At 40.6% G+C, this 15,551-nt stretch overlaps 1 protein-coding gene across 4 annotated transcripts in view; it reads left to right on the top strand.

Moving 5' to 3' along the window:
- Ralgapa2 (Ral GTPase activating protein catalytic subunit alpha 2) overlaps nt 1-15,551 on the top strand; it is a 366,249-nt gene that overhangs the window by 205,351 nt on the left and 145,347 nt on the right. For all 4 annotated transcript variants that reach the window (XM_045156189.1, XM_045156188.1, XR_006638510.1 and 1 more), the window contains 6 exons: nt 1,008-1,136; nt 1,959-2,017; nt 6,290-6,398; nt 12,505-12,615; nt 14,593-14,661; nt 15,212-15,349. In XM_045156189.1, the coding sequence (XP_045012124.1) occupies nt 1,008-1,136; nt 1,959-2,017; nt 6,290-6,398; nt 12,505-12,615; nt 14,593-14,661; nt 15,212-15,349 (615 nt within the window). The remainder of the gene's footprint in view (nt 1-1,007; nt 1,137-1,958; nt 2,018-6,289; nt 6,399-12,504; nt 12,616-14,592; nt 14,662-15,211; nt 15,350-15,551) is intronic.

Raw genomic sequence — 15,551 nt, 5'->3', positions numbered from 1 at the left:
TGCCCAGGCTACCAGAGAAAGGGGAGTGCATGCATAAATTCAAGCCACCAGAAACTGTGTGGGAGCAGCACACAGCAGCATTGCTCATCAGCCAAAACTAGGGGCAGAGCACATGTCCATCTGCAGCACAAGAGCTGTGCTGGGTACATGCCATTCAATCTTATATATGGTAACACAGGACCAGGGACCACCAATCTATACTTTTGAATTGAGTACAGATCTGAGAGCTAAGAAGATAACTACAGTCAACACCCTGTGTTTAGGTTCTGTGGAAATGGGGAGTTTCAACAAGGAAGCCTTTAGGTCTCTTTGAAAAGCAAGAAAGATGTCCCATAGACACATGATATGATGTAAGTGTTCACAATGTGAGGGAGCTGTGAGCTGTGTCAGTTGCCTGTGAGATGTCAAATGAGATGAGACTAAAGGTGACCACTGGGTGTGCACCATAGAGGTCATGAGCGGAAGTTCTCACTGTATCTCACCATAGTAAATCTTAGTATTTTTCAGTAGTGGTTTCCAACTTTCATATTTTAAAAATAAATGAAATAAATAAAGCATTAAAGATGCAGTAACTTCATCTCTGATGCCACGGCTCCTTTCCAAGCCATCATCACTCTTACCTCTTGCTCTTGATAGTTAACATGAGCTCTCCCCCCTTACGAATATTCCTTTGTTTTTCATCTCAAACAATACCAGCAATGTCATCTGCTTTGTCAAGAACATGGACACTGAAAAGAAGTGAGATAGTCATGGCTGAGAGCCACTTTCGTTTGGATTCCTAGGGGCTCTGCAGATGGGTTTTAATGGCATGTGTTTACCTGAATTATAGCAATGTTTTCCATTCCTTAGAAATTTGCTTTTATTCCCTGAATATTCACCAGGAAAATGACACTGAGTAAAAAATTATAAAGATCCCTTCTCAAAACCATGAAGAATTAAGACATATTCTTGCTTATTTAAAGTTTGTAGTTACGGAAAGAAAACTGTGTTTACCTCCTTGTGTGCAGGCACCCCGTTCAGAAGCTCTCACTCTTCTTGGTTCCCTTGTGTGCTTCCCGAACACCTACCAGGAGATCCCGCTACTGCAGTCAGGGCCACAAGTGACTGAGGTCATCACAGGAACTGAAGAGGTTAAGGTACATAATGCATGTCACTGGATCTCAAATTAGCATTTGGTAGTTGCAGTTCCATTTGTCCATATTTACAATCCATATTATGCACTGATCTACTTTTCCTTGAAATATGGCTGTATCTTTTAAATGTTTTATTAATTGTTCTCAGAAGCATGTTTTAGGAACTACAAATGTATTGCATTCATACATGTTGCAGTTAGACCTGGCAGCTGTCCTCCTGGGTGTTTTTCTTTATTAGATCTGTTGATCATTCCTAGAGATCATAATTATGTCATGAGTCATCCTTTGTAATAATGTTGTTGGTTTAGTTATGCTGAATTAGTGTATCAAATGAGCTCATAAGACATGATTGAAATATGCTAAATATTCAGTCCTATTGTTGGCCTCATTAAATACTGCTAATAATTTGAAATTCCACATTATTACTTATGAGATACCATAAGCATTTGTTCTATCCTCAACTGACTTTGGAGGCAAGCAAAAACATCCCAGGATCAGTCAATCAATTAATCTTCAATACCTGATTATAATATATAATTCAATGTACAATGTGTAATCCAATCAAAATAAAAGAAAATGAAGATTTTCCTATCTGGAAGTCTCATTTGCTTTGCTTGACTTCCATTGGTTCCCCAGAAACACTATACTCAGACTAGCTTAATTGCCCAGGGAACCCTGCTGAAGCAAGCCAGGTTTTCCCTGAGGGAAGGGCTTTCTGAATTCTCTGGCACTTTGGTAGCTCTGGGCTGCCTATAACATGGTAATCACATGTGGGAAAGAAACTTTGACATCAATTTTTTTATTTACTGAATTTTGTGTTTTTAGCATTACCTCATAAATATTTTACTGAAGAATGCTACTGAGGAACCAAATGAATGTGCAAGGTAAATGTTGAATAAGAGGTAAACTGTTTAAAATGTGAAGATACACATTTATGTGTAGATAGCTAATGTCAAAAGAAACAAACAAACAAAAAAAATACCCCACCCTTTTGTGTTAGCTTTGTACACACTGATATGGGTAGTAAGAATTAAACCAGAAAGATGTTATGTTTGGTTATTTTAAAAGCCATCTTTATTAAGTGAATGTGGTAAGATGCAAACTGTTCTACATAGTGCACTGTCTTTTACCTTTAAAAACCCACAAGATTCAAAATTTACACATATATTCCCCAACATTTTCAGTAAGAAGTCCAGTGGGAGAGATAAAGCAACAATTCATCAAAATGTCTGTGTAGGACAGAGATTTCCAACTGGAGACACTTGGCAGTGTCTGGAATAATTTGGTTGCTTCTGCTAGGCACCTGAGGTTGTTAGCAGTGCATGACCAAGATAAGAGGCTTTCTAGGCCACCAACATGACAAGAAGTCCCTTCCTTTTCTTAAGGGGAAGCCCACAGTTGTAAATGCTGAAGGGGAGTAACATTTGTCTTTCATCCTCAACTTCCACCAGAACCCCAGCTTAGCTTCTTACCACCTCCTAGGAATTACTCATGCCCTGGGCTCATGGCAAGATAGCAGTCCATCACTCATTGCTGTCTTGTTAACTTTTGTTGTTGTGTTCACTTTTTGACAGTTATCTTCAGTAAATGAATGCATTCAAATTTCTAGTCTGCCCTTATCAGAAACTACATGCACATTACTAGTTTGCTAAGACTAAACTAACCGTGTACTTGGAACATACACAGCTTGTTCATAACATGTTCTAGTTGAGGTACTGTTTAGGCAAGTGATATTTATGTGAAAATCTTGTAATGTTCCTTCTCCATCTTTCCTTTAACTGACATGGTTAGAGGTTATAGAGCTGACAAGACAAGGAACTATTTTATTCTCTTTAATCAGGAATATCTCTTGCAAAATTACAATTAAGAATCTTGCATATTTAATAGGCTTTGCTGGTAAAACTATATAGGCCTACTATTTTCTTTCTTTTTAATTTATATTTATTTGCAATGGGGAGGAGAGAGAAAGAAGGAGAGAATGAGAAAAAGAATGGGTATGCCAGGTCATCTTACTGTTGCAAACTAATCTCAGATGCATGCACCACTTTATGTATATGGCTTTACATGGATGCTGAGAATACATATTTCTAAGTGTCATTTTTACATGCATTCTCTTAAGTTTTAATGTGTAATATTTTTCAGTTCTATTTTTTTCTACTTTTCAATATGTTTTCTACATTGGGTGATACATTTTTTAAATGTATTCTTAATTTCAATTGTGGTTATTTCAGTGTTTTTACTATTGTTCTAAACTAATTACAGTGTGGATTCAGAAGTCAGTCTGATGACTGCCTTGATAGCTATTGAGATTTACCTTATGGCCCAATATATATTGTTAGTGTTTGCAGATTCCCATGTCTTGAAAAAAAATGCTTGTATTTATTTATTTACTGTGTGTGTGTGTGTGTGTGTGTGTGTGTGTGAGGTAGGGTCTTTCTCTAGCCCAGACTGATCCAGAATTGATTATGCAGGCTGGCTGCAAACTGACAGTGATCCTCCTACCTCTGTCTCCTGAGTGCTGGGATTAAAGGCATGTACCATGCCCAGCAAAATGCAATGTGGTTGTTTGTTTGTTTGTTTTTTGAGGCAAGCCCAACAAAGAGACTTTTTTTTGTATGTGAGAGAAAGATAATTGGTGCACCAGGGCCTTTAGCCACTGCAGTGTAACTTCAGACACGTGTACCCCCTTGTGTACGTGTGTGACCTTGCGCTCTTATGTCATTGTGTGTCTGGCTTACTGTTACATTAAATTTTTTAAATCAAATACTTCAGATATTCTGTATTCTTTCTGATTTTTTTTCATCATTTACTAAAAGACGTTTCAAAACCTCCCACTGTTATGGTTCATTCATTTATTTCCTTGGCATTTTTGTTAAATTTTGCTTTATACATTTTGAGGTTGTTATTAGTTGCATAGAAGTTTAAAACTGTCTTATGTCTATAGTGAATCATAGGTATTTTTGTGTTTGTTTATTGACCCTCTTTCTAATGATTTTTTTTTTTTTTACCTTTTTGTCTTGTTTTGTGTGAGGCAGGGTCTCACTGTGGCCCAGGCTGACCTGGAACTCATTCTGTAGTCCCAGGCTATCCTCCAACTCATAGTGATCCTCTTACTTTGTGTATCCCAAATGCTAGTATTTAATAAATATACCGCCTTACCTAGTTAGATTTTATTATCTTCAAGAACACTTTATTTGATACTGATTTCACAATTGTATATTTTTTATTATTCTTGCTAATGCCTTTGCAAAAATATACATTTGGGCCAGGTGTGGTGGCACATGCCTTTAATTCCAGCACTTGAGAGGCAGAGGCAGGAGGATTGCCATGAGTTCATGGCCACCCTGAGACTACATAGTGAATTCCAGGTCAGCCTGAGCTAGAGTGAACCTTACCTCAAAAAACAAACAAACAAACAAACACACACACACATTTGGATTTTATACATTTATAAAATGTGTATGAATTTCATCTTTTAATTGAAACTTTGATTTACATATATTTGTTATAAATTGCTAATAATTATTTAGTGTTTCACTTTTAGCTCAACTTTCTCAGCATTTTTAAAATTTTCTTTTGCTTACCTTCATTTTCTGCCTCTTTTTTTCTGTCATTTTTTAAAATTTCTTTTTCAAAGTCTACTTTATTTGTCCTAGCTTTTTTTCAGAAATTATCCTAGAGATTTAATATGGATTCTTAACAGTCCTAAAATTAGTCTCTCTTTTTTTAAACAATGACTGTTCCTTAAAACATAAGTCCTTACTTTTAATCCTCTCTCATTATCACTGCTGCTTTCCTGACTCCCTTGCTAACTTCTCTGACATCTGAATATTAGAGTGACCCAGTGTTAGGACTGGGTCTGGTCCTTCTCCATGACTTACTATATATTCTCATCCATTTTGGCCATTCTATAAATACCATCTACTTGCTGATAATTTCCAGTTTATTTACCTGGCCTTTTTACTAACTCCTCCTGTAGAGCCAGGCTTATGTTATCAAACTGCATTCTTGACACCTCAATTTGTATGCTTTAACATACAAATGTTATACAATATAACTGAGCCTTTGGGTACTTTCTGATATGTCCTACTCCCAAAGCCTCACAGTCAATCTCAACAGATGACAGTATTCTCTACCTAGGTTTTCAATCTCACAAACCTATGAAATATTTCTCACATTCATCATAATTCATATTGGTAACAAATTTTGGTAATTCCTTTTCCCTAGCTTTTTCTTTAATGTAGAAAGCCAAATAGTATAGAAAGCTGGGTTAAAAAAAGAATCAAGGCTGGGGAAATGGCTCATTGGGTAAAAGTGCTAGATCTGCAGGTCTAATGACATGAGTTCAGATCCCAGAACCCATGTGAAACCAGACACAGTAGTGTGCATATGTAATCCCAGTGCGCCTCTAGCAAGATGAGTGACAGAGACAAGAGGGTTCCCAGGGAGCTCACAAGCCAGCCAGCCTAGACCTCACAGTGCAGACAAGAAACCCTGCCTCAAGCAAGGTGGAACGCAAGGGCCACCACCCAAGGCTGTTCTCTGACCTCTGCATGCACACCATGTCTTCACGAGCATGGAGTTTAAAAGAAATAACATATTAAAAGTTATATTCAGCTGGGCACGATGGCAGAGGCTGAGGTAGGAGGATCGCCAGCCTGATACTGCAGAGTGAGTTCTAGGTCAGCTTGGGCTAGAGTGAGAATATGCACTAAAAAAAACTTATATTCAAATATGCTTTAAAATTATGTAAAAAAATTATCATATATCCTGTGTAAATTGTAAAAAGACAACTGACAAACCCAGTTTTCAACAGTTTCCTTAGATTCACAGATTTTTATTTTTCAATTATATCTTAAAGGAAAAAAAATATAATAATTTAGATTCAGCAAAAATAGGTGATACATTCTTTGTACCAGTTAATAGAAATATGATACTTATTCTGTGAAATATTTAAGTACTAACCATTATTGATACTTCTGAGTCCTGAAAACTGGCTTATTGAAAGTTGTCTTTTCTCTCAAGAAGAGAGTTTATTAATGTATCTATATTTTTTTACTTTGAATAAGTAAACTTAAAATATTTGTCATCTGACAATGTCAGGAGAATGTATTGAGTTTCATGAGTTTTTCTTCTTTTGCTTCTTGTTTTAAAAGATGCATTGCCATTTGCTCCCTTGGGGTCTGGATCTGCGAAGAGCTTACACAATGTACTAGCCACCCTCAGGTGAAAGAAGCCATCAATGTGATAGGTGTAACTCTGAAGGTATTCCCACTTCATGATGCTCATTTGACATTAAGATCTCTCTCAGGCACTTAGCCCATGTGAGCCGTGTGTTTGGGGTGGGAGGCAGTAAGAATGTGTGTGTGCAGATATGCATGCTCTATGCAAGTGCCTTGTAGAGGCCAGAAGAGAACTTTGGGTGCTCTTCTCTGGCACACATCTGGGAAGTCTCTCTTAATCCAGAGCTGCTGTCTGTAAGCCCTAGTGATCCTCCTGTCTCTGTTCCCCATGGGACTGGTGTTACAGTTGTTCATGATCTCACCCACCCTTATATTTTTTTTTAACATGGGTGGTGGAGAATCAAACTCAGTTTCAGGCCCTTGTGTTTAAGTGGCAAGTGCTCTTCACTTTTGAACCATCTCCTCAACCCCAAATTGGTCTGCTTTTGTTGTTCCCTACATCAACAGAGAGGAGATGATTAAAAGCCCTTTTCTGAGCACCATGCTGAACAACTGTGTGGCAGTCAATGGCCCCTTCTCCATTGGCAACTGTAGTCAGGCCATTTGTAGTCTGAATGTTCCTGGACCAAGCCTGGTGGCTAGGTAGGTCTCTTCTAGCAGTAGGGCAGCTTTCTGTGGCAAGAAGGACATCAGCTCCCTTTAGTGAGGGTAGCAAGAACGTGAGATTTCAAGCCATGACCTCTTCATCTCCTCTTCAGAATACCATAGGGGCCTGCAGCTTGTACCTTGGAGTCCTTGGTGGTTTTGTTTTTGTTTTTGTTTTTTTTTTTCCCTTGGTTTTTATGAGGTCGGATCTTACTCTAGCCCAGGCTGACCTGGAACTCACTCTGTAGTCTCAGGGTAGCCTCGAACTCACAGTAATCCTACCTCTGCCTCCCAAGTGCTGGGAATAAAGGCATGCAACCACCATGCCCGGCATCTGGGTGTTTTGTTACCCAAACTTTGGGAATTTTTGGAACATCTTTCTCATTTGCCTTGTTATTGAGAGAACTGTCATGCCTTGGGCACTCATGTGGGTCCAGAGCAATGGTGAACTTGATACTTTTCTGAGATTTTTATGATAGTTCTGCAAGTTATGCTGTAATCCCCATTCTATACTAGAGGAAATCAAGTCCCAGAGAAATTAGTTTACAAGTCCAAAGCCAGGCAGGTTATAAGTGATGGAACCAGAATTGAACACAGATCTGTGTGACACTAAAGACATAATTAAGCTTTGAGTTGTGCGGTTAGGCTGCTTCTGACAACAGAGCTCATATCCTATCCTGTCATGGCTCCTGATTAGCCTCAGTGGAAATCGTTATCACCGCCATTGTCAAGCCTTCATAAAGAATGAATCTCTGTCAAGCTCTGTGCTGAGGACTTTGTGGAAGTTCTCAGTGGTGAGGGCAGTGTCCTCATTTTACAAATGAGTGAAGTGATGTACAGGAGTTCTAAGGAGCTACTCAAGGCTGTGCGACCACTTGGATAAGTCAGAGCTGATGCTCTGAGACATCCATCTTGACACCAGTATCCAAGCCCTTCTTCTTGCCTTTCTTTGTTGCCTGCTTCATGCAACTGTGACTGTAACAACACTAGCTGATGCTGAGGTAGCTGTCACTGGACCCGTGGCAGTCTCTGTGTCACCTTTGTGTGTTATTGTCTGCAGCCCAGGGAATAATCATCCACTGCTATTTCCCATCCTTGGCTTGGTATTGGGCCTTGTGGTCTGGCCCCTGCCTCTTGTTTCCATAAGTATCCTCTCCCCTCCTGCAGCACCTCCCCCTCCCCAACCCTCCTCTGTAATACCTGCATTATAGCTTAACAGGTGGGAAAATGCCTGGTGTTGAACTTGTTGAATGTAAACATTTGTCAAATCTGATGCCACATGAGAAGGTTCTCTGTGGCCTGACCCTTGTCATTGTACTTCTGAGAACCATCTTATAAGTTAACTGGAATTGCTACCTGCACTTGACAGGTGAGGAAAGGGCACTGACTGGTAAGCTGAGAAGGAAAACCTTGTCAGGTCAAATTCCAGATGCTCTGGCCACATGTCTGAGGTTTTGTATAACTGAGGTATGTATGATGCCCTCTGACTACAAGACATGGAGAAATACCCACATGTAATTATTAAATTGAAAATGTTAGATACAAATTATTAATCAATATGGATCTCAGTTCATTTTTAAATTTATTTATTTGCACATGTGTGTATGCATGTGCTCCAGGGCCGCTCGACACTGCAAAAGAACACTAAGCACTTGCACCACATTTTGCATCCAGCTTACGTGGGTGGCTTGGGTATTTTGCACTGGCCTGGTAGACTTTACAAGCAAGCACCTTAACCACTGAGCATCTTCCCAGATCTGTCAATTCATTTTTAAATGCCCTGCTTTCTCAATTCTAAGATTTTCAGATCTTAATTTTTCTTAAGTCTAGACATATATTTCCTATCTCTGTCCTTTACATGGGAAAACTGTTAATCACTTGATGGCATGTTAGAAATACACGTTTTCTATATAGTATACAGAGATGGAATTTGATGATAGCAAAGGGAAAGGATAATGAACAGATATTCTTCTTTGTATTTCTATGAAGTTTTAAAACTGCATACAATTTTCTATAATTATGAGGAAAAACATAATGAATCAGAAAAATCCAGGTACATATATTGAGTCCTTACCCTGTCAGGCACCATCCAGCACAGTGCCAAACTGTCCAACTAAGTCCTCCCCGCTCTGTATAGATACTGATGCTGTATCTATTTAAAAATAAAAGTGAGGGGCTAGGAAAACAGCTCATCTATTAAAGGTATTTGCTTGCAAACCTGCCAAGTCACGTTCAGTCCACCTCAGCACCCATGTAAAAGCTGGATACCAAGTGGCATGCATACCTGCCATCTGTAATCCCTGTATACTTTTAGTGATGGGAGCTGGAGCCAGGAGAATCTGTAAGCTCACAAGCAGCAGTGGCAAAACATTGATAGATTCTATCTCAAATGGGTGGAAGAAGCAGAGAAACACCCCGAGGTTGAGTTCTGACCTTAACTTGGGAGGGTTTAAGAGCTTTGTCAGGAGGGAGAGAAAGGAAAAAAGAAAAGGTTGCACTTGCTCCTGTGCAGCCCTGTCTGTGCTGCAGAGAGCCAGAACTAGAAGGATGTTGGCACCACCTTGCTCATACCACCCCTTAAGAAACACCTTTGCAAACTGGATGTGGTGGCACACACCTATAATCCCAATACTTGGGTGGCAGAGGTAGGAGGATTGCTGTGAGATCAAGGCCACCCTGAGACTATAGTGAATTTCAGGTCAGCCTGGGCTAGAGTGAGACCCTACCTCAAAGAAAAAAAAAAAAGAAAAGAAAAAAAACACCTTGCAATCGTGGCCTGGATATTCCTATAGATGTGGGAGGGACATGGCTAGCCCTGGTTGGGGAGACTTTCCCCAGGGGAATTAATGGATTTCACCCACCCTACACAGCACCAAGTGTTATCAACCCAGCCAGCTGCAACCCAAAGTTTCTACTCAGCCATTTCTTTGTATATTATGGGGGGCAGCATGTGGGCAGCAGTTAGAGTGGTGGTTTTCAGCCACTAACATGCTCAAACTATCAGCATCCCACCTTCAAGGAAGTGCCATTGGTCATAGAATGGCATGGGCTAAGGCTTAGGCCTGCTGTTTAGCCCAGCCTCCCTGAGCTGCTGCCCTTGGCCTCACTTGCAACCTGCTGTCCTATGGCTGTCTTCTCTGGCATCTGTGATTTTTTGTGTCCTTCTACCCCAGACTGTTTCCAGGCACTGAGATATGCTGGCTGTAATTCCCAAAGACCCTGTGTTCCCTGTCACCTGCCCCAAGTCCACCCCACCCATGTTTCATTGTTCCTGTTATTGGGAGTCGCTAGTCCTATTCTGTCTTTGCAGATCCTCCCCAGTTCTATTGCCAGAGGAGTTTGTGCGTAGGTCTGGCCTTCCCAGCCTATGGGCTGTAGTATTTAGCAGGGCATGCAGGACGGATACCTACCTGCTCTGTGACATTGCCAGTTCCTCGAAAGCAGGGATTTTACACACCTACCCTACTCATCTTGTGCTTTCACTTCTCCACTTTTAATTCAGTGTTGACATGTTGTCAGTCTTCCATAGCTATGAGTGAGTGAATGAGCAAATGACTCGTTCATCCTCACCTTATTTCATGCCTCACTTCATTCCTTGTGTCAGTCCTACCACCCAGCTGGCAGCCCTTTCTGCCTGTGGTCTGTTCCTGCCTTGGTGCCTGTGCTTTCCCTTCCCTGAACATGTTCACACTCAGTGCTGCTGGCCTGGAAGGAAACTGTCTCCATTTGCATTCTTTCAGGCACAGCTCAACTGTCTGTCATTCCTTGTCTTCCCTCTCTGCCCAAACCCCTTTTGTCTTGTCTGCTACAGCTCTCATTTTTCCTCTGATCCTAGTTCCTGGAGCTGACAGCCTTGCTAATGCCCCTTCACTCTCCCAGTCCCTTGGTGTTTCATCTTCTTCTTAAACATACTGCACACACTCAATGGAGGGTCATGTCCGGCACTGTTACAACAGGGTTACGGTTACAACAATCATTGCAGTTTGTAGGAGCATCCATGGCCGCCTCTGGGTATACTGTAGAAGATTCAAAATGGGTAAAAAGCTAGAAGGAATGGGCTGCTACATTTTGTGCCAGGAGCTGAACAATGTACCAGTGCTCATCACATGCAGCCTTTGGTAGTAAAGCTTTAGATAAAGCCAGGAGCAAGTGCCAAACTCTAGGGCAAAAGCCAGCTAGGATGTTTGAGGAAAGAGACTTGTGAAAATCAGATCTACTGGGGTCTGGGTGGCTGGGCAAGGCTGGAAGGACCTGAGTACTCTTCAGTGCTTGGTTCTTCTGGTACTTGCCACCTTCCTAACCTTCTGTCTTTAGCACTGGAGTGCTGAACATGGACCTCTGACATGGTGTCTGTGTGGTGCATCCGTGAATCATGTGCTTCAAGTGACAAAGTGAGCAGCACAGTGCCATTGGCAAACATTTGTACTGTAGGTAATGAGCACCCAGGTCTGGCCAAAGCGAGAAGCATGGGCATTCTCATTCCATTCATGCTCTCTCAGCATGATCAACTAAGGCCTTGCAATCCTGCCCCTTTGACATCAATGTTATAAGAGATGGAAACATCCAGAAGACTTGGAACATGCAGTAGTCTCAGAAAACATATTCAAAGTCATGAATATATTATATGTAGCAGCCCATGAGTTATATCCTCAAAGTCTCCTAATTTCCCACAGTTCTAGTTTGTTACATATAGAAAGTGTTTCATTTGATCAGGTAAGGAAGTCATTTATCACTACCAGTTCTTCCATGTGTATCTGCCTTACAACGCTGCCAGTGAAGTCTTAATGAGAGAAGGGGTTACAGTGTTGTAAAAGGTTCAGCGCACAGGGAACATTCAACAGTGTACTCTCTTTTCAATTTATTTTATTTTACCTATTTACTTATTTTATTTTAAATGCTTGTGCCACCTGGTGGGTACATGCGACCTTGTGCTTGCCTCACCTTTGTGTGTCTGGCTAACATGGGATCTGGAGAGTCAAACATGGGTCCTTAGGCTCCACAGGCAAGCGCCTTAACTGCTAAGCCATCTCTCCAGCCCTCAATTTGTATTTATCTGAGAAAGAGAATGAGTACCCCAGATCTCTTGCCATTGCATATGAACTCTACTAGATGGACATGGCACTTATGTGTCTGGAGAATTGAATTTGGAACAGCAGGCTTTGCAAGCAAGTGCCTTTAACTAGTGAGCCAACTCTACAGCCCCATGTATTCCTTTTAATTTCCTCTGCTTGTCACAAATATTATTTATGTGAACTAAGTACAGAATTAGAAATTTTGTTTAATTTCCAGACAATTAAAAAATGGCTACTTTTTTCTATGGAACACTATATAAACTAATATAGGCAAGGATAGACCAGAGGCAGTGTTTGAGTGATGATATGATCATGTATAAGTTTTATTCATTGTACATAATTTTCATCAATGTCATGCAAAACAAATTATTGTAATCTGTAGAACTTGGAAGAAATGTCAGTTTTGTTCTTCCTTCAGAATAATGCACTTAAAGTTATATATTTACTGTGACATTTTCCTTCCTTTTATAGTTTTCTAACAAAATTGTGGCTCAGGTTGCTTGTGATGTTCTCCAATTGCTGGTTTCCTACTGGGAAAAGCTTCAGATGTTTGAAACTGCTCTACCGCGAAAAATGGCAGAAGTAAGTCCTTTAACACTAAAACATATGCATTTGCTTTTTAATAATGTATTTGATACCTAATTAATTGTAGATCCTCAAATAATTGTTAGAGAAGCAACTATTAAACTGCCACGGACGTCCCGTTTTCAGTTGAAGCTGGCTGGCTCTTCTCATCTGCCATTCTAGGCACTGTATAAAGAAGCCTGCAGTGTTCCAGGGCATAGGCTGCTACTTGGAAAGTTTGAAAGGCAGACACGACCACAACAAAGAGACCTTTTATAGATTAGGCTTTATTCATTGAGAGCAATTTGGATGGTGCCAACAAGGAGTAAGGCAGCTGGTTATGATGCCCTCCTTATGCGATGGGGGCTGCTGCTGTGTAAAGCAGGACTCTCCCAGACAAGCCCTGGACTCTGGTTTTTGCCATGGCATTGTTGCCCAGCTGTAATGAGATCAGTGTTATAATAACTTGGAGGGAGTGGCGGTCAGGAGAGCGGGTGGAAGTTGCAGGAAGGATGGTCTCAACTGTAGCATGCTGGAGGTCAGTTATATCCAAGAGGGTCTGGCTCAGAACCAAGCAAGGACCTTCACTAAAAGGTACCCGTGCTAAGGCACATTCATTCCTAACAGGCTATATAGCTATACTTTAAAAAATAAGCCCTGTTCTTTACACATCCAGTGGTAACTCTGAGGAAATTTGATTTGTCTCTATGAGGGATAACAGATAGAAAGAAGTGATGCTGATTCATTTCCTCTAGCCTTAGAAAGATTTCACTGGTGACATGATATCCCTTTGTTCTCAGAAACACATCAAGAGTCACAAGTGATTTTTGACCTGAAGTGACCTAGAATGAAACAGAGCTTTGAACCTAGAAATGTACAATATAAAGTTGGATTTTGGAGTGACCATATAATGTATCCAAACAAGAATGCTTTTGAGAATAAAAAGGATGTTATTACATCAGAACAATAGGTAGATAAATTACTTGGGGTAATTTGTAGGAGATTAAATGGTAGTTTTTTTAAATTATGAATTATTAAGGGAAAATCACAAATTGTAGGAATTATTTAAGGGAAAGTATGTTCTAGAAAAAAGCTGGAGCAGAGTCACAAGCACATGGAAGATAGAAAACACACTCATGTGGAAGGCACGACATAGTTCATGAGGTTCATTTAGGAGAAATGGAGGTCTAAGAAGGGCCTGGAGCAGAGCCACAAGCATGTGGAAGATAATAGGATCTGTGTGGAGAGATTTAGAAGAAACATGCACTTGTGTGGAAAGTACAGCATCCATCTTGAGCCTCCCCAAGGAATAAAGTTAAGAGTAAGTGGTGGTAATGGTTTAAGAATGGGAAAGAAAGTACTAAAGCAGCGACCAGGAAACCCAGATGAGAAATGGGTGGTAAATACAGTTACACCCATGGTTACCCCAACTTTTAGAGAAATCACACAAGTAGTAGGCCCAGAGTTTAGTGAAAATTCCCACATGATAGATCTAGAATGTAAAGGAAATACACATGTGGCAGACTCAGAGATCAGAGGAAACTCTTACAGGTAAGTAAAGTGAGAAATTACTCCAAAGCATAAAGCAGAGGCAAGCAGAAAATTATCCGGGGCAAGAAACAATGCTAGGCTGGGTAGGGGAAAGGCAGACTTGCGTGCCCCTGCAGAGATCCTAGGGAAGAGATCTAAACGGGAACTTTTTCCTCATTGTTTTTGGAAGTAGTTTTAATATCACTGTGGAAATAAAGGGACTGATAATGGAAACTGTCTACAGAGAGAGAAATATTCCTAGTCTTGGGGGCCCAGTTCCCCCACCAGTAAAGTGGAGTGGAAATAAAGCATGGCCCATTACTTACTCATAATTTTCAAGATCATATACAACTGGCCTGCAACTTTTTATCACTTGGTTTAGTTAGAGGCTGTCTTGGGACTTTTAACATAAGACTTCCAAACAAGTATTATTGTCTGTTTGATTGGGATTTATCTTATATACAGATCCTTGTGGCCACAATTGCTTTTCTTTTGCCAAGTGCAGAGTACTCCTCAGTGGAAACAGATAAAAAGGTAAGTGACCCATTAATTAACTTTTCCCCAGAGTTTATTTCTTTTTATTTTATTTTGATTTTTTTGTTTGTGTTTTGTTTTTTCAAGGTAGGGTCTCGCTCTTGCTCAGGCTGACCTGGAATTGACTATAAAGTCTCAGGGTGGCCTCAAACTCATGGCGATTCTCCTACCTCTGCCTCCTAAGTGAGGTAGGGTCTCACTGTGCCCCAGGCTACCCTGGAACTCATTCTGTAGTCCCAGGCTGGCCTTGAACTCACAGCTATCCTCCTATATCTGCCCCCCACCCCAAGTGCTAAATATGATTAAAAACATGTTCCTAGCCCCAGAGTTTATTTATAACTGTTAGACAGTATAGCACATACTACAAATGATGATATGATTGTAATATCCTTATGCATTGGACTTAACTATTCCTATGAAGACATTTTTGTTTACTCGCCTACCTAACATTTGTGCATCCATTTGAATAATTAGTATTCACACAGAAAATTCTGTTTATTTTTCTGTGTAGCTTAAAAGGTTCAGCTTCTGGGCATGTTTCTTCTTTCAGTTTATTGTGTCCTTGCTCCTCTGCCTGTTGGACTGGTGCATGGCGCTGCCTGTGAGTGCCCTCCTCCACCCCGTGTCCACAGTGGTCCTGGAAGAACAGCACCCACCCCAGGCCCCTTTGTTGGATTATATCTACAGGGTAAGTGTCAACCTGTGCCTGAGGCCAGACTGTGTGTACCTATGTCAAAAACCATCAAAATGTATCTTGTGCATTTACTTTCTTACCTATGTCCTTGGGAAAGGACTTATGGTAGGTTAAACATTTAGAAAGAAGAGCAGACACAGTTGTAAAGAAGCTGTGGCTGCCAAGTTGCAGATGTATTTTACGTGGCTTGACTTGA

This window comes from Jaculus jaculus, chromosome 8 (genome assembly GCF_020740685.1).
Source record: "Jaculus jaculus isolate mJacJac1 chromosome 8, mJacJac1.mat.Y.cur, whole genome shotgun sequence".
Taxonomy (NCBI): domain Eukaryota; kingdom Metazoa; phylum Chordata; class Mammalia; order Rodentia; family Dipodidae; genus Jaculus; species Jaculus jaculus.
This window is presented reverse-complemented; position numbering and strand designations above follow the sequence as displayed.